Genomic DNA, 19561 nt, shown 5'->3' with positions numbered 1-19561 from the left:
CATCCTAGATTTTAAGACCAATGGTATGCATGAGAGATGAAAAAATGACAATAACAAACCGTCAACCATCTCAAAAATCCATAAAAAGAAACGAAATACAAATTCAAAGCAGAGCAACACTGACCTCCAAAACGATAGAACAGGATCAGGTGCCTAGCAGGAGTGAGCATCGTCTGCTGACCGGGCACACCCGCTGTGTTCTTAATCGGGAAAAAAAACAGAAAAATCCGTAGACAATTAGTGTTAAGTAATAAAGTTATTTTCGTAAGTTACTGTACACTCCAATATCTGTATATGTAAAAAAGCTTTTCACGCGATACCATCAGCATAACTGGTGCGGATGAAGCCAACAACACCAACAATCAGTTGACTACAACCATCTTGTATACAATGATTATGAGGAAGCACCATATAATTGAGGTAAAGGTCAACTAATGTTATGTAAAATTACAAAAGATCCGAAAACTTTAAAGTAGTAAGGCTCCTTACGATTTTTTATTCATCCTGTATGTCAAATCAATCAATTTTGATTGCAATTATAAATTTTTTCACAATGTCAAATGCACTTCAGATTTCAAAACATATAATAAAATTTTCTAGCAATATTTATTTTCAATAAGGCTATATTTATTGTCTAAGTTGATGTACATCCTGTTAATGAATAAATGGAATCAAATTTACTGACATTCGAACAATTTTAAGTAATAGTGTTTTAGTAAAATAAAACGAATAACACTGGCACTGTTTTATTTATTTTTATTGACACAGGTAATTTTTAATTCACAGTGATAAACCAAAAACTGTTATAGTCGCCTAATCTTCATTTCTGTAAACTTCAGCGAGTAATTGTAACCATGCCAAGCTTTCCACTCGATACCGTCGGCAAAAGACGAGTGACTACCATTTAGGTAAATGCCGTTCAGATTGGCCCAATGGCAGTTTTTGTACCACCAGCCGCCCTTGTATTGAGCAGCACAAGAGTTTTAATCGTGGTCTTTGGTGTAGAACTGGGCTCCATTATGTCCCGACATAGAATCCCCTTTCAAACAATATTTCATGAAAATATTGAAAGTAAAATTCATTCAAATCTGTTAATAACGCTTCAAAACAAAATACCAATTTATCTTTCCCCACAATTATCCAAATGTTGAAGCAAACCTGAATTAATTCTTCTGAGTTATATGTTAGAATATCATATCTTTGATAACAAAACAACAAGCAAGTCGGAAGGAGAGATGTTTCATTGCTTTGAGAATGAAAATTACATGCAAATTTTTGGGAGTGAGTGATGACCTCTCTGTAAAGCTCATACAGTCAGAAAATTTAGTTTTAAAATGAAAGTCTAAATGCTCAAATTTTTATGTGCAAAGTAAGTAAGCAATTGCGTTGCAAAGTACTAGTATGTAACCTTTTCTTTGATTTATATTTTCATTTGTTATGAACGATTGGCAATACAACCTGATGTCCCAATGTAGTCCTCAATTAAAAGCTGGAAGCCTTTATTTTCGTCCCCGATGGAAAATCGCCGGTAAACTGCATAGCGACTTTCCCCGGCAAAATCCGACATGTCAATTCGTAGTTCGTAGAATCCTTGACTGACGATTTCATATATGCGATGATTACCTTCAATAAATCTTACCAACATCATCAATAGTAAATAAACATTAAATGGTCATTTCATTTCCATTGCCAGTAAGTACCTTATTTTTTACGGGTTTACACCTACCAAGCCAGAACTCGTTAGAAAGGTTTCCAAAACCATATTTATAATCAACCCAGTTTCTGAAAAAGTCAACCGAGCCATCTTGACGTCTTTGTATAACCTATCAAAGATTTAATCGTCTTTTTTTGTTAAAATATTCCTAAACTAAAGGTTTAAAGGTTTTTAATTTAGTAATTATCTTTTATTCTAAAAAAAAGATCCAAATTTTGGTTTACAAAATGAATGAGATGTTTGAAAAGTAATCCAATATGTTATAGATAAACTAAAACGACTCCAAAAATAGGATATCTAAAACATACCTCTGTGAAACGAATAATCAAATCCATATAATGTTAGGTGCTTTGTAAGACGCAATATTTTATGTTTTTGATCATTTGTAATAAACAACTTGTGTTTGATATTACCGTCCATCCTCCTCCATCAGTTTGCTGGTCACAATAGACGTTCAGTCGTCCGCCTTTCTGGGGATAGATGGTGTACAGTCCGTTTTGTCTATATCCCTCCCACAGGTAATCCTGACAGTCCATGGGGGCAGGAAATACTGAAACAATTTAATATTTTATCTGCATTGCGTTTTTTCTTTCAGTGGCTGTATACGAATTGTTTGATACGCTTAAATTAAGAAACATATTTATCTGTAGAGTTCAATTCTAAAGTGGGAAAAGTATGTCGTGTCTGCGTGTTATATAATCTACGTTATTATCAAGAGCATTTGGTCGTACACAATCCTAGTATCTCGTTCCATACCTGTTCTAATACAGATATACTATCAAAACTCTTATTTTGCAAAATGTTATTGAGACGACCTTCGACAGATATGGTTCACTCTTTTTGAACAAAAAATATCTGGTGTGACGTGGATAGCTATCAAAACATGTCAGCAACTTTAACTGATAAGATTATAATCGAAAAGCACAATTAAGTGCCAACTTATATATAAAACTTTCTCTGCAATCAAATACTGCTTTTTCACTTAATCCATTAATTGATATAAATATGTTTTCTCGCGATTAATATGAGGCAGAAATAAAGATTAAAACACAAAGTCAACAAAATACAGATATGGCAAGATTACCTGGAGCATGAGTTGGATGCGTTGTTACATGTTCATTCGTGGGATACAAAAGTAGTCCAAAAACCGATGGAAATAATGCAATAAAAACTATAGGGCGTCCAGTCACTACCATGTTGTCGATATACTGTTGTTGATAACAAGTGTACGCATTGGAATGTGTCCTATCTTTTAGGTCTGGGACAAAGGCTTATTATCTCTGTACAAGGAAAACAACAAACTCAAATTTATGCTTCCTTTGAACATTTTTAATAATTAAAAACCCCTGCATAATTGATTCTTGATAATGATTATTAATTACATGTACACAGTTTTTCAACCGGATATAATTCATCCTAAAATATACGACGGATGCCAATATAAACCCATACACATCGTTTTTGTTACAGATGTTTTAACAATACATCTTAATAACATGTACATGTACTAGAAGTAAGTGAATACTAAGCTATTATTAAGGTCTTCCGTTTCCAACGGAAGACCTTATTGTTATTCTTCGGTTTCTTTTTCCCTATTATTATTATTTTTCTTTTTTTTTCTTACAAATTTTGTGCACGCGATTTCTCAAAAACGGTTCAACTGATTTCCATGAAACTTTCAGATCTGATAGATAATGATCGAAACCTTATAGGTTTTTTTTTGATGATGTCACTTCCGTTTTTGAGAAATTGACGTTTTAGCGGTTTTTAGAGGGGTCGCTTGTACCTCTATGATCTCCTTAACTTTCAGGGATAGTAGACAAAAGATTGTAGATTTGTAATTTTATTTTCATTTTGATCTGTCTTGAAAGGCGCCGAAGCTCGCCTGGACCCGAAAATTGAGATGCAAAAAACGTCGTAATTTTTTCTGGTTTTCTTTAATTATCTCTTTTCTGAAATATATTTTGTTAAGACATGTAAAGTAAAAAACGTTTCTATTTACATGACCTTTTCTTTGAAATCAAGAAAAAGGGACTGGCCCCTCAAATAAGGGGTCCAAAGGGCTCTAAAGTCTTTAATCTGTAGCCCTTTACTGAGAGATATTTTGTTAAATGTTATAGAAGCAAATATGTTTATCTCACAGTTATATATCTAAGTAATAGAAGGATATTATCATGTGTTATGTAATTAGGGGTTTTTAGGGGCCAAAAGTCCAAAATTTTGATCACCCATATCTCAGAAAGGAAAAATATTTTGTAATGCAATACAGAAGAAAAGTTGTTCAAAATGATGTTCTTAACGAAATGCAAACTTCAAAATTTCGTCAAACGGCCCCTATAAGGGGATAAGGGATCGGCCCCTAAAACCTTCTTTCTCATATATCTCCAGAACATTAACGAATTTCTAAACACTTGTTGAACAAAATGTGTATAAAATTAGATGACCTTTCATATGATATCAAGAAAAAGGGGCTGGCCCCTTAAAGAAGGGAACCAAAGGGCTCTGAAGTCTTTTACATATATCTTTTTACTCAGGGATATTTTGTTAAATGTTATAGAAGCAAATATGTTTATCTTACAGTAATATATCTAAGTAATAGAAGGATTTTATCATGTGTTATGTAATTAGGGGTTTTTAGGGGCCAAAAGTCCGAAAATTTCGATCACCCATATCTCAGAAAGGAAAAATATTTTGAAATGCAGTATAGAAGAAAAGTTGTTCAAAATAATGTTCTTAACGAAATGCAACCTTCAAAATTTCATAAAACGGCTCCAATAAGGGGATAAGGGATCGGCCCCTAAAGCCTTCTTTCTCATATATCTCCAGAACATTAACGAATTTCTAAACACTTGTTGAACAAAATGTGTTTAGAATTATATGACCTTTCATATGATATCAAGAAAAAGGGGCTGGCCCCTTAAATAAGGAGACAAAAGGGCTCTAAAGTCTTTTATCTGTAGCCCTTTACTGAGAGATATTTTGTGAAATGTTTTAGAAGCAAATATGTTTACCTTACAGTTATGTATTCAGGAAATGTAAGAATTTTATCATCTGTAACGTAATTAGGGGTTTGTAGGGGCCAAAAGTCCCAAAATTTGATCAACCATACCTCAGAAAGAAATTTTTGTTTGAAATGCAGTATAGAAGAAAAGTTGTTCAAAATAATGTTCTTAACGAAATGCAAACTTCAAAATTTCGTCAAACGGCCCCTATAAGGGGATAAGGGATCGGCCCCTAAAACCTTTTTTCTCATATGTCTCCAGAACGATAACGAAGTTTTAAACACTTGTTGAACAAAATGTGTTTAGAATTAGATGACCTTTCATATGATATCAAGAAAAAGGGGCTGGCCCCTTAAATTAGGGAACCAAAGGGCTTTAAAGTATTTTACCTATATCCTTTTACTCAGAGCCATTTTGTTTAAGGTTATTAAAGCTAGATTATGTATAATACGTTAATAAATCCTAACAACATAATGATTTTCTTATCTTTACTATCTGTATTGGAAGAGTGCAAGTATTTAAAAAAGCAATGTCAGAGAACTTATAAAAAGAGGTACAACAAAAACATTAGTACTCCACTCCTTTTTTCATGTCATGTTTTGTTGTCGAAAATCAAAGTCAATGACGTCACATTTCCTTATAATAATCGTACGGAAGACCTCCTCGTTGCTCGCAACGAGATCGTGTCTAGTTCTTATTTATAGTTCATTATCAAGAAACTACAACCTTCAAAATTTACCTTGCATTTATTTTCAGTGTATCGAGGACTAAGTGTAATTCTCCTTTATGCTACTGTCTTGTGTATTGGGGGCTGTAATGGAAGGTAAGATGGTTTGAAAAACGAATCTTCACATAATTTACAAAATAACTGTTACAAAGCAGACTTATTAAACATATAACAATCTTTTTTTTTTTTAATTCTTTTTAGATAGGATTTGATATATCATGTCTCAAACGTTTTGAATAAAAAAAATAAAGAAAACCTCTTAGAATAATACGACTATGTGTTGTCTATGATTTTATTTTATTCTTTTTAATTTAAAAAATATTGTCAAGAAATAACAGAAACTGCCTTTTTTCCAGCATTAACACAAAAACATTCATTATAGATGCAAACTAATTGGCAATCATCATAGAGACATTTCATTTATTACACATGTGGACAGAGACATGGTATGTGAGTTAAATACTAAACTAAAAATACTTATTTTTCAGCGCTACTTATAACCACACAGGAAAAAATGATGAAAACCAGAAAATCAACAGAATGACATTTTTAACAACATGGATAAATCAAACGGACAGTATGTTTTATGCATTAGTACTTGTGATCGAATATTTGAAATTATGTTTTATTAAGCAATATTTATGGACAAACTATTAGCTCTACATTCAATGTGTTTAGACGTTAATTCGACAAACACTTTTTTGATGGTCCATGTGGCTGGAAATGTTGTGAGCATAAAGGACCAAATACGGGTCCCGGGTGAAATATTGTTGTTAGTAATGTCAATTGTCAAATTTGCAATTCGAAAGATCAAAGAAAACATATCAAATTTTTACATTTACAGTTTTTCATATCGAGTTACTGATTTATAGAGAGGAAACATACATATTTTGTTAAGTAAATATAAGTGCATATGTTTTAATCTAGAACAATATGCTTCCGCGTCAGTATTTGTTTTCATTATGATGTAAGCAAGGACATCTCTCTCTCTCTCTCTCTCTCTCTCTCTCTCTCTCTCTCTCTCTCTCTCTCTCTCTCTGGATGTGGGATATATGGGGATGTCTAAACGGTCTAGACATTTCAGTAATTAATAGAATCAAATATTCATTGTGGTAATATTTTATCTTCATCTAACTTACATCTAGATCACAAACAAACACACTTGTTGGAATACCTAAACAACAAGACTTGTCCAGTGAAAGTGATAAGAAATGACATAAATACATGTTTGTGTACAACCGAAGTGTGCGCCAAAATTGAATGTATTGGTTCTGAAAAAGGTTCCCATTTATCCATCAATTGTAAGATAGAGATGGTTCTTGTAAATCATGTGGATTGTTCTGTTTTTGTTGTGATCGACGACCTTTCATGTAAGTAAATTAAATAAGATTACAAAAATTTGAATAGAAAATAAGAAGTAATCTATCTATCGATCGATCAATCTATCTTTATTTCTCTCTCTCTCTCTCTCTCTCTCTCTCTCTCTCTCTCTCTCTCTCTCTCTCTCTCTCTCTCTTAAAAGAATTATATTTTAATTATAAAATTATTTGTTTGTCCAAATATAGATGGACCTATAAGAAAATACATTTGTACATCATGCAGCAGAAAAATGTTTTCCATTGAAGAAATTCGATTGCAAGGAATAGTGTAAGAATTTTGCACCTTTTTCATCTTCTATTCATGAAACGTTTATTTACTTGTTTATATATTTTTTTTCAAAAAAAAAAAAACTCGTTCCGCAATAAATCGAAGATTTTGTAGGTATACATTGTATTGAGTCGTGAATTTTGATAATCAACAAGTTGATAAAATTGAGATGAAAAGAAAAGTCCAAAAAGCTCAAAAGATATTACCGGACACGGGCTATACGTGTTAAAATATGCATAACATACAAAAGTTATTCCTTATTCTTAATTAAAATGCAATTAGTTTAAAAAAAAGTCAATAAAGCAAAACTACATACATAAACACGCTGGTATTTGTAATATCTATATGTAAGGGTTTTATAGATTATCAGATTGGGACACACTTACCACTGTAAATTTAGGAGAACGAGATGATATGAAATCGCATGGTATGTACATCTTGGTCACATCATGTGCGAACGAACTTCAAATTCCAATGGTGTCCTAGTAGAAAGAGAGTTAAAATGAAACAAATTTTATTTTTAGATTCATCAGAAGGAGTTTTTGATGCTTTTCGAGATTGTAGCGATAATGCAGATATCGCTGCATTTTTTACAATGAGAAAATCAGTATTATACTTCTGTGTCACTGGAAATTGCAAGAATCTTTGTATCATATCCAAAGGTAAAGTAAGGATTCAGAGCAGTCAAAAAACCATTTGGCATTCAGTGTTCTCCAAGTAAATATTTTGGAATACTTTTTAAGTGAAGTACATGTATTCTTAGTCGTCTTAAGAGCAAGCTGTTTGTAGTCGTTTTTTTTCTATCTCATTCGTAGGACCACTCCATATAATTGAAGTTTAGTAGAAAAGCAAGCTTTGATATTCGGTCATCAAAATCGGTCATGTCAATTCGTAGTTCGTAGAATCATTGACTGACAATTTTATTCGATGATTTCCTACGATAAATCATCATATCCAGTTTAGAAACATTAAATGACCATTTTATTTTCGTTGCCATTATTACCTTATTTTTGATAGATTTACACGTACCAAGCCAGACTATTAGAAAATAGAAATCTATTTTATTTAATGCCTGTCCTCCATAAAAAATGACAATTGTATAGTAATCCTCATTGTCATTTTAATCATTAAATCATTATCATTCGGCTGAGAAAATCATCTCTAGATACCAAGTTGTAAACAGTCTTTAAATAATTTGAATGATATGGATGCATGATATTGATTCGTTTCAAGAAGTGACTGTACGAAGTAAACGAACATCAAACTTATATTCAAATCTTTATTTATAATGAGGAATATTTTACTTAATACAGGAAATACATATTTTGACAAGAACTTATCACGTTTCTCTGGAAACTATATCAACAATAAATATTTCTGATAGTAACATTTGTTTATAGGATAGTTCGTAACGCTTCTGCTATCGTGCATTGTTCACCACGTTTGTAAAATTTTAGGTACGATATACTAGTAAGTACATTACTATCAAATCAAAAATAAGATATTAATAATTCCGTGAATAAAAGAAAATAATTATGACATCATACGCTATAAAACACCTTTTCTATGTAAAAAAATAATAAATAGAAAAAATCCACGTTGAATATATATACTCAGGGCACTCCCGGTTTGCCTTGATTCTTGAATTGGTACCAAAAGAATTCCACAAACTGCTGCAGATGAAGCTAACAACACCAACAAGCAGCTGACTACAACCATCTTGTATACGATGATTGAAGGAAAGTACCATATCATTGGGGTAAAGGTCAAATAATGTTATGTTAAATATACAAAAGATCCGAATACTTTCAAGAAGTAAGGCTTATTCATCCTGTATGTCAAATCAATCAATTTTGATTGTAATTATTAAGTTTTCACAACGTCAAATACACTTGAGATTTTCAAACAGTGAGATTTTGTCGTAAGTAATTTGGGTATATTTATTGTCTAAGTTAATATACATCCTGTTAATGAATAAAATTGCTTACACTCGAAAGATTTTAAGTAATAGTGTGTTTTTAGTAAAAAAAAGAAAGAAAAAAAGAATAACACTGGCATAGATATTTATTAATTAATCTTTATTTATTTTCATTGACAGTGATAAATTAAACGCTGTTATAGTCGCTTAATCTTCATTTCTGTAAACTTCAGCGAGTAATCGTAATCATGCAAAGCTTTCCACTCGATACCGTCGGCAAAAGATGGGTGTCTTCCATTTAGGTAAATGCCGTTCAGATTGGCCTCATGGCAGTTTGTGTACCACCAGCCTCCCTTGTATTGAGCAGCACAAGAGTTTGAATCGTAGTCTTTGGTGTAGAACTTGGCTCAATTATGTCCCGACATAGAATCCCCTTTAAAACCATTTAATGAAAATATTGAAAGTAAAATTCATTCAGAGCTTTTAATGTCGCTACAAAACAAAAATCACTCTATCTTTGCCCACAATAAGCTCAAATGTTGAAGCATACCTGAATTAATACGTTTGAGTCACATGTTACAATGTCAAATCTTTGATAATATAACAACAAGCAAATCGCAAGGAAACATGTTTCATTGATTGGAGATTGAAGATTATATGCACATTTTCGGGAGCAAGTGGTAACTTTATTAAATAATAGTAACTCATATATTCAGAAAACAATTTTAAAATTAAAAAAAAAATCTCATTGCTTTGTTTTTTATAGGCAAAGTACGCAGATACTTTGGAAAGTATTGGTATGTTTGTTTCTCTATGATTAACATTTTAATTTTTTTAGGGATGATGGGCAATACAACCTGCCGTCCCAATGTAGTCCTCAATTAAAAGCTTGAAGCCTTGCTTTTCGTCTCCGATTAAAAATCGACGGTAAATTGCATAGCTACTGTCTGCGGCAAAATCGGACATGGTCATGCTACCTTGACCAACTTGTCATCCTTCCCGAGGAATTGATAATTACAGGTGATCTTAATTTTCACGTTGATGATCCAAACAACATCGATGCAGGAAGGTTTCTGAGAATTTTGGATGAGCATGGGTTAACGCAGCACGTGAAAGGAGCTACTCATGTCCATGGTCACACCTTGGACTTGATTATCACGCGAAACAGCAGTCACATCCTTAGTAGTGTGCCTACAATCCAAGACCCTGTCTTCTGTGATAACAACAGCAATGCTGGAGGTGACCATTTTGCCGTAAGCGTTCAGTTACTAGTACATATATCCAAACCTTTAAAAGAACGCAAAACCATAACTTTCCGCAAACTCCGTAAGATCCATATATCAAAATTTAGAAATGACTTAACATCATTGCACAAGCTTCATGATCTCAACAGGTCCTTGGGTGTACTAGTTAAATGTTACGATCATGAATTGCGCACTCTCTTGAATCAACATGCTCCTGAGAAATCCAAAACTGTAACAAGACATTCAAACACAACATGGTATAACGATGAACTTCGAATGGCAAAGCAAGACCATGACAATGAAGTTCTGAAGAACTACCGCCCAGTTTCCAACCTGTCCTTCCTATCTTAAATCCTGGAAAAGGTAGTCAATGCACGACTTGAGCATCATCTTGTGTCAAACAATCTGCAAGACACATACCAGCCTGCATATCGGGTATATCACTCTACAGAGACGGCTCTTTTGAAGATACACCATGATATTGTGACAGCGCTAGACTCCAGCTCATGCGCTGTTCTTTTGATGTTGGATCTGCCAGCTGCTTGTGATGTAATTGACCATTCCATCCTTGTTAAGCGTCTTAAATTTTCCTATGGAATAGGCGGCGACGCTCTGGGGTGGATTGAATCTTATCTCACCAATAGATATCAGCGAGTTGCGGTCCTTTCGTCTACGTCGGCTGCGTTCCAACTTAATTATGGTGTACCACAGGGGTCAGTTCTAGGGCCAAAGCTCTACTGTATGTTCTTCAAACCCATATGTGAGATTTGTCGCAAGCATGGAATATCTTTCCACAGCTATGCTGTTGTCAAACCAAGCCTGGCATGGGACACAATAACACGTAGACTTCAGGCATGCCTTTCAGATATCAGTGATTGGATGAAGACCAATATACTTAAATTAAATGAAGACAAAACAGAACTTATTATTTTTTCACCTAAAAACAGACTTGGTCCATTTGAAAACTGCAAAATGAACTTTGACGGTCAGATTATTGATACAGCTTCCTGCGTTAGAAACCTTGGGGTGCTCTTTGACCGGACGCTGACTTTACGTGACCAAATTAGTTCTATTTCTAAACAGTGTTTCTACCAACTTCGAAATATTGGTCGAATTCGTAAACTCATTTCGGAAAATGCTTGCAAAACGTTAGTGTGCTCCCTTCGCACATCAAGGCTTGATTATGGAAATGCATTGCTGTATGGGTTGAGCTCCAGCTCCTTGTCAAAGCTACAGAGAATTCAAAATACAGCTGCCAGAATAATAACAAGAACCAAGAAGCATGATCATATCACACCGGTGCTGATTGCTCTTCATTGGTTGCCAGTGGAATTTCGAATTCAATACAAACTAGTTTTGACCGTTTTCAAGGCGTTGCAAGAGAAGTCAGCGGCATACATTCAGAACCTTGTTAATGTATATTTTCCATCAAGATCACTTCGATCAGAGAACTCGAGATTTCTGGTTAAGCCCAATGCATGTACCAAATTTTATGGAAATCGGCCATTCGATGTCAGTGCAGCTGAACTCTGGAACTCTTGAACAATCTTCCCGCAGTTTTAAGACTCGAAGAAAATCTGACCAGTTTTAAAAAGTTACTCAAGACACATCTTTTTAAATTAGCGTTTTATAACTGACCCTTTCATCAGTTTAATTAGATCTTCAGTCTTTAATCTGTGCTGAAAATGTTTTATGAATATTTTAAAAACTGTTTAGCCTATTTTCTATATTTAGACCTCTTTTGATAGATTTATATGCCTATAATAACTCAATCAATTTTATTTGTGTATGCTCGTTGTGTAGTTTTAACTTGTTATGTAAAGCGCTTTAGAGTAATTTTATTATATTTAGCGCTATATAAATGTTATAATGATAATAATAATGTCAATTCGTAGTTCGTAGAATCTTTGATTGACAATTTCATATATGCGATGATTACCTTCAATTAAACTTACCAACGTCATTTCTTGTGAATAAACATTAAATGGCCATTTCGTTCGCATTGCCAGTAATGACCTTATTTTTTAAATTTTAAAAAGCCAGAACTCGTTAGAAAGGTTTCCAAAACCATATTTATAATCCACCCAGTTTCTGAAAAAGTCCTCCGAGCCATTCTGTCGTCGTTGTATAACAGATCAAAGATTTAATTGTCGTTTTCATTAAAATCTTAATAAACTGAACGTTGTTAACACAGTAGGTAACTTTTATTAAAATATATCTCAAAAATTTTGTTTATTAGAAAGATGTATCAAATCTAATCCAATATGGTATCGAATAAAATAAAAGTAAACGTCTCTAAACATTAGATATCTATACCATACCTCTGTAAAACGAATAGTCAAATCTATATAATGTTCAGTATTTTGTTTCAGGCGATATTTTGTGTTTGTGATCTGTTGTAATAAATAACTTTGTCTGATATTACCATCCACCCTCCTCCATCAGTTTGTTGGTCACAGTATATACAATTTAAAAGTGGGAATATTATGTTGTGTCTGCGTCTTAGATAATCTATGTTATTATCAGGAGTAGTTTGTCGTACACAATCCTAGCATCTCGTTCCATATCAGTTCTAATACAGATATATTATCAAAACTCTTATTTTGCTTAATATTATTGAGACGAGCTTCGACGGATGTTTTTCATTTTTTTAACAAAAAATATCTGGTGTGACGTGGATATTTATCATATACATGTCACTTACTTTAACTGATAAGATAATTATCGAAAAGCGCATTTAATTGCCAAATTAAATATAACACTCTCTCTGCAATCAAATACTGCGTTTTCACTTATTAACTAGCTTAGATAAATATGTTTTGTTGCAAATAATATGACGCAGAAATAAAGATTTTTTTGAGTCAAAAATACAGATATGGCACGATTATAGGAGCATTAGTTGGATGCGTTGTTAAATGTTCATTCCTGGGATACAAAAGTAGTCAAAAAGCTGATGGAAATAATGCAACAAGAAATGAAAGACGTCTAGCCACTACTATGTTGCGATATACTGTTATTGGTAGAAACTGTGCACGTCAATGTGTCCTATCTTTTAGGTCTCGAACAAATGCATATTTATCTATGTACAAGGAAATATCAAACTCAAATATTTATGTTGAATGTTATTTATGCTTCCTTTGAACATTTTTTATAATTAAATCCCCTGCATAATTGACTCTTGATATGATTTTTCATTATATGTACACAGTTTTTCAACCGGATATAATTTATCCTAAAATATACGACAGGTGCCAATATAAACCCATACACATCGTTTCTGTTACAGATGCTTTAACCATACATCTGAATAACGTGTGCATGTACTGAAAGTAAGTGAATAATAAGCTATCATTCTTATTTTCAGTTCATTATCAAAAAATCACAACCTTCAAAATAAATCTTACATTTATTTTCAGTGCATCGTAGTGTATTCTTCCTTTATGCTACTATCTTTTGTTTTGGGGACTGTAATGGAAGGTAAGATGATTTGAAAAAAGAATTCTCGTATAATTTAATACAATATAATCACTAGCAAAATCACTTACAAAGCATACTTAACTCAACATATAACAATATTTATTTTATTTTGAATCTCATTATAGATAGCATTTCATATATTATGACAAAGTTTTTAAATTAAAAAAAAAATTCAAATACCAAACTCGTACTGTTTTGTTTTCACCTTAGAATTACTGCAGCAGATAAGCCACTCACATAAACTTCACAGATTAAAAAGGAAAACTCTCAGTATTATACGACGCTGTGCTGTCTATGATTTTATTTTACTAGTCCCCTACCGGTTTCAACGGAGGGGACTACAGCTTTCATCTGCGTCCGTCTGTCTGTCTGTCCGTACGTCCGTCTGTCTGTCCCACTTCAGTTTTCCACACTTTTTTCTTTATGCGTTTGAGGAATAATCTGAAATTTACTGAACAGCTTCAAAATGTCAAACTACAGATAAAGTTTACACTTTTGTAGCGTCTGGTTGACATATTTTCAAGAAAATTAATTTTTTATATTCCAATTTTTTTTAAAGTTTGGGTTCGTTATCGGGTTTGGTGTGTATTGAATAAACGAGGCAAGTATGTAGTCAGTAATAATATCGTGCATTACTAGGACCATTTTTTATTTTTCTAACAAACAAATAAGTTCAGTAAAATAGTGTCAAGCATTGTGTTGTAAATCGACAGGGTTTTTTGTAATATTACAATCGGGTTCGTTGTCGGGTTGGTCTGTTGATTCGGGGTACAGAAGACGGTAAGAAATGTTATTCTGCATAACAGTGCATTGTTTTCACAAATTACTACTAGCAAATACTTGATGGACTTGGCGAAATTACAGGAGATAAAATAAAGAGTAATATTTTACCCATTTTTTATTTAATTTCTGTTTCAATTTCCTCTGTTCTTTTATCTCTGATAAAAGCATAACATCCCGTTTATAATACATGTAGTTTTGAAATAGATGCATTGCTTCGAAGCTTTCGTAGAATAATACAAACCGGTACGGACGTGTATTGCTTATGCAATACTCTCAGAATGCTTGTTTTATTCACTTTTTAAAAAAGTTGTCAAGAAATACAAGAAATTGCCTTGTTCTAGCATTAACACAAAACACTCATTAAAAATGCAAACTTATTGCCAATCATCGTAGTGATATTTCATTTATTACACAAGTAGACAAAGAGATGGTATGTGAGTTAAATACGAAACTAATTGTTTTCTATTACGACACATCAATGCCTAAAGGATACTTATTTTTTCAGCGCTACTAATGGCTCAAGAAAAACTTATGAAAACCAGGAAATCAACAGAATATCATTCTTAACAACATGGATAAATCAGACTGACAGTATGTTTTATGTATTAGTACTTATGATCGATTTTTGGAAATTATGTTTTAGGCAATATTTACGGGCAAACTATTAGCTCTACATTCAATGTGTTTAGACGTTCATTCAACAAATACTTTTTTGAACGTCCTTGTCGCTGAAAAGGTTGTAAACATTACGGACCAAATACATGTCCCGGTTGAAATATGTATTCTTAAAAAATGTCAATTGTTTATTGTTCAATTCGAAAGATCAAATAAAGCAGGTCAACATTTACATCTAAAGCTTATCTAGAATTCGTATCGAGTTACTGATTTATAGAGAGGAAACATACATGTTTGTTAAGTGGATATTTGTGCATATTTTTAACCCAGCACAATATGCTTCCGCATCAGTATGTTATTTTCATTATGATGTAAGCAATGGTATTTCTCTCTCTCTATCTATCTATCTGGATGTGGGTTATATTGGGATGTCTAAACGGTCTTGACACTTCAGTAATTAATAGAATCAAATATCCAATGTGGTAATATTTTATCTACATCTACCTTACATTTAGATCACAAACAAACACACTTGTTGGAATGCCTAAACAACAAGACTTGTCAAGTGAAAGTGATAAGAAATGACATAAATACATGTTTGTGTACAACCGATGTGTGCGCCAAAATCGAATGTAATGGTTCTGAAATAGGTTCCCATTTATCCATCAATTGTAAGATTGAGATGGTTCTCGTAAATCATGTGGATTGTTCTGTTTTTGTTGTGATGGACGACCTTTCAAGTAAGTAAATTATATAACATTACACAGATATGAAGAGAAAATATAAAATAATATTTCGTATCTATCTATCTATCTATCTATCTATCTATCTATCTATCTATCTATCTATCTATCTATCTATCTATCTATATATCTATTTGAATAATAGATTATTCAAATAATTAATAATTAAAGTTATTCCTTAATTAAAATGCAATCAGTTTAAAAAGAAACATGCAATAAAGCAAAACATAACATATATAAATACGCTGATATTTGTCTTAAACAGTTTATATGTAGGTGTTTTGTAGATTATCAGATTGGAACACACTAGTCACTGTTAATTTAGGACAACGAGATGATATGAAATCGCACGGTATGTACATTTTTGTCAGATCATGTGCGACAGAACACCAAATTCCAAAGGTGTCCCATAGAAAGAGAGTTAAAATGAAACAAATTTTATTTTTGATTTCAGGAGGCGTTTTTGATGCTTTTCGAAATTGTAGCGATAGTGCAGATATTAATGCATTTTCTACAGTGAGAAAATCAGTATTATACTTGTGTGTCACTGGAAATTGCCATAATCTTTGTATCATATCCAAATGTAAAGACGGGATACAGAGTAACGAAAGAAACAGTAAATACTTTGGAATACTTTTAAAGTGAAGTACATTTATTCTTGTTGTCGTAATAGCAAGCTTTTCGGTGTTGTTTTTACTATCTCATTCATTGGAACATTCCTATTACAGAAGTTTAGTAGAAAAACAAGCTTTGGTATTCTAATCTACGTTAATTATGACATTGTTTTTAAAACTACATTTCTAACTAAATCCCGCTATTTATTTATTCAGTTGGTCTATATTTTGGTGTCGGCAACTTTTTTAAATGGAATCTTAAAAACAGACAAAAAATAGCGTTTTGTCTGTTTACTTTTAGATCGTAATAACAAACAGAAAATAATTGCAATCTTCCTAATTCCAAGAATATCTCGACTAATACATAAACAATATGGGGATTTTTGGTCATGATCAAATAGACAATAATCTACAATCTAAGGTTTTATCAACATTTGAATTTATAACAAATGACAAATTTTCTCTAAATTTTTACCGGTAGATTTACTGTAAAAGAACACCGAGTATAAGGTTGGTATGATGTATATTCTAATCTGTCGAATCAATCATTATATTTTATTTCCGATGTTTAGAAGAAATCGCCTTTGTCATCTCTGGAATATTAGTTTTTGTTGGAACTATAGGATTTTTGATGGGAGTGAAACGTTCAAGACATAGGTATACTTATATTTTTCATGCTATGTTTTTATAAAAAAAAATAAATAGACATTTATTATTCATAGAAATTCAATATAAATACATAAACAATACATTCTTTTTTTTCAGAAAAGCGAAACTTCAAATTACCAGAGAAGTATCACGTCAACATCATCCCCATAATTCAGCACTGAGTGCAAATATCAATATTAGTGAACCACCTCTAAGCAGCGGAGCACAAAAGGTTAAAAAGATTTATTCATTATATTATTCATAATTATGTTTATTTTTTCATAAAGATAAATGTTTTGTTTCTTTTCTCCAAACGTTTTTCATTTTTCTTTTCTTTTTGCACTATTATCTTCATACTGCACTGAAACACGATGCGACTAAAAGCATTCTATTTAGACTTAATCGTCTGAAAAAGAGCAAACAGAAGTGCCAAATATAACATGTGTACCAACTCCTCAAGACATTGGGATTTTTTGCATAAGTTCATAAAATAATAAGTAAAAGAGTGGATTTATTTTTTTGACTTGATATGGATTGGAATGCGAGAGTTTTGTAATTTTTATGGGGGGGGGGGGGGTGAGAAATTTGCATAAGCACTAAACCGCTTTGTTGCTTTTATCTTTTTTTTAAAGCTAAGCATATCTGTCCTTTTTGTAAAATATATCTCTAAACGAATACCTACTAAAATATATAATTATATTTCACCACAAGTATGTTATTTTTCAAATCTCACTTTTCCAGTTTTGCTTAACTTAACTCTCACCAACATTATTATTTACCATGAAATTGATATATAAATGTATATTTACTTTATCATAGGTGGAAAAAGAAAATGTATTAGAAAGTTTAGAGCTAGAAAACATTATGTCCACAAGAGTTACTTCAACCGACTGTTTGGTTCCGAACTTCACCAGTAGACACAATCTGGACGATGTCTATAATAGTTACAATGTCTTAGAACCAAATTACGGATAAGAGGAGGTTCTTAAACCAGTTATTTTGATTAAGAGAAGCACGAAGTATGGAATATAGAAAAAAAATAAAACAAAACTATAAAATGTTATATGTCTTAATGAAAGCATTTATCGAATGGAATATCAGTAAACTTAAGCATTGAATTTCTTTTTTATTTCACTGAAGGAACGGAAAATAAACAATCGATATTGAGATGTTTCATTGGTCTTTATTTGGATGATTTTGTGCTTAGATTTCTATTTTGCCATACAACGAAACGTTATAATTCAGTATATTAGAAGGAAGTTTTATTAGTCCAAAAATGTATATTGTTTATTTACAAAACTGTTAATAATGCAACTCCGTATTTTAAAAATTGACTCTTATATTGTGCACTACGTTGAATGCATAATTTTTCAGTGCATTGTCCAATAAGTGAAATTATCTGTGTAGAGATGGACCACTTTGCATAAATACATACTTACGTATAGGGTTTTTACATACCAAACGTATCACTTACAAAATATAGTCAATTATAATTTCCCTATGATTTTTTAATCAAATTCATTTATTTTCCATTGAAAAATTAAAACAACATCAAAGTTCTTTTTTCAAAAAGCATCTAATTGTGAAAAAAATATAACATTTTCGTATTATTTTGTTCTTTATATCATTTTTTATTTGTTTTTACTTGACGTGTCTTTTTAGCTGTTATACATAATTAAAAAAATACTGTGGTTACATCAATTTTCGTGGATATTCTGAAAAGCCACAGTTTCAAGGATACGTAAATTATTAAATATTAGTTGAAATTGAACTTCAATAAACATTTAAATTTGGGGATCAACTTAAAACGAAATCTACGAAAATTGGTATTCAACGATTATTGCTGATACCACAGTAATAAATTTTGCATAGATTCATTTAAATGATAAGAATGATTTTCTTGTGTATATTTACATGTTTATAAAAATAAACTGCATAAAAACAATTATAATATCATATAATTTACAACTTAAGTAAAGGATTATATCCCATAACATATGTAACATATGCCATCGGCCATTTTGTAGATTGAATAATGAAGAAAAAACTAACATGATTTTGAATATTTTAAAATGAGAGTGAGGAAAACTTACCAATACTGATTAGTGGCATTGAAACAGTCAATTTTGTTCATTTATATGAATAAAATAAGAATACAATGGTTTGATTCCAGTACAAAAGAGAATATGTTAATGAAAAAATTAAGACTTGTATACATATAACGTGCATTGTTTATTGCTAGAATTTCCCAAAAGGGCAACTTGACAATCAGAAAAACCATTCGTTGGAAATACAACTTAAATATAATGCATTTGCATAAATTAAAGGTAGTTGCATGTATATAGTCACGTCGAACACACTTACCGAATTGTATGTGACACGCTTGGTACAGAGGAACATCCTTATAAAAGGTTATGCAGGTTCATAAT

At 32.0% G+C, this 19561-nt stretch overlaps 2 protein-coding genes and 2 pseudogenes across 2 annotated transcripts; 2 read left to right on the top strand and 2 right to left on the bottom strand.

The window, feature by feature from the left end:
- Positions 1–747: 747 nt before the first annotated feature.
- Positions 748–2957, bottom strand: LOC128157729 (ryncolin-1-like). The gene is made up of 5 exons (XM_052820333.1): positions 2799–2957; positions 2128–2264; positions 1727–1823; positions 1459–1623; positions 748–1039 (listed from the first exon to the last, which is right to left on the bottom strand). The coding sequence occupies exons 1-5, from the start codon at positions 2908–2910 to the stop codon at positions 984–986; spliced, it is 567 nt and encodes a 188-aa protein (XP_052676293.1). The 5' UTR covers positions 2911–2957; the 3' UTR covers positions 748–983.
- A 1760-nt stretch (positions 2958–4717) lies between these two features.
- On the top strand, positions 4718–7811 carry LOC128159192 (uncharacterized). The gene is made up of 7 exons (XM_052822254.1): positions 4718–4736; positions 5473–5539; positions 5932–6020; positions 6589–6813; positions 7009–7090; positions 7453–7517; positions 7624–7811. Exons 1-7 carry the CDS (start codon positions 4718–4720, stop codon positions 7809–7811), a joined length of 735 nt encoding a protein of 244 aa, XP_052678214.1.
- A 938-nt stretch (positions 7812–8749) lies between these two features.
- On the bottom strand, positions 8750–13524 carry LOC128159190 (fibrinogen C domain-containing protein 1-like; annotated as a pseudogene).
- On the top strand, positions 13485–19053 carry LOC128157730 (uncharacterized; annotated as a pseudogene).
- Positions 19054–19561: the final 508 nt, after the last annotated feature.

This window comes from Crassostrea angulata, chromosome 8 (assembly GCF_025612915.1).
Source record: "Crassostrea angulata isolate pt1a10 chromosome 8, ASM2561291v2, whole genome shotgun sequence".
Classification (NCBI taxonomy): Eukaryota; Metazoa; Mollusca; class Bivalvia; order Ostreida; family Ostreidae; genus Magallana; species Magallana angulata.
The sequence above is the reverse complement of the archived record's forward strand: the minus strand, read 5'-3'. Positions and strand labels throughout refer to the sequence as shown.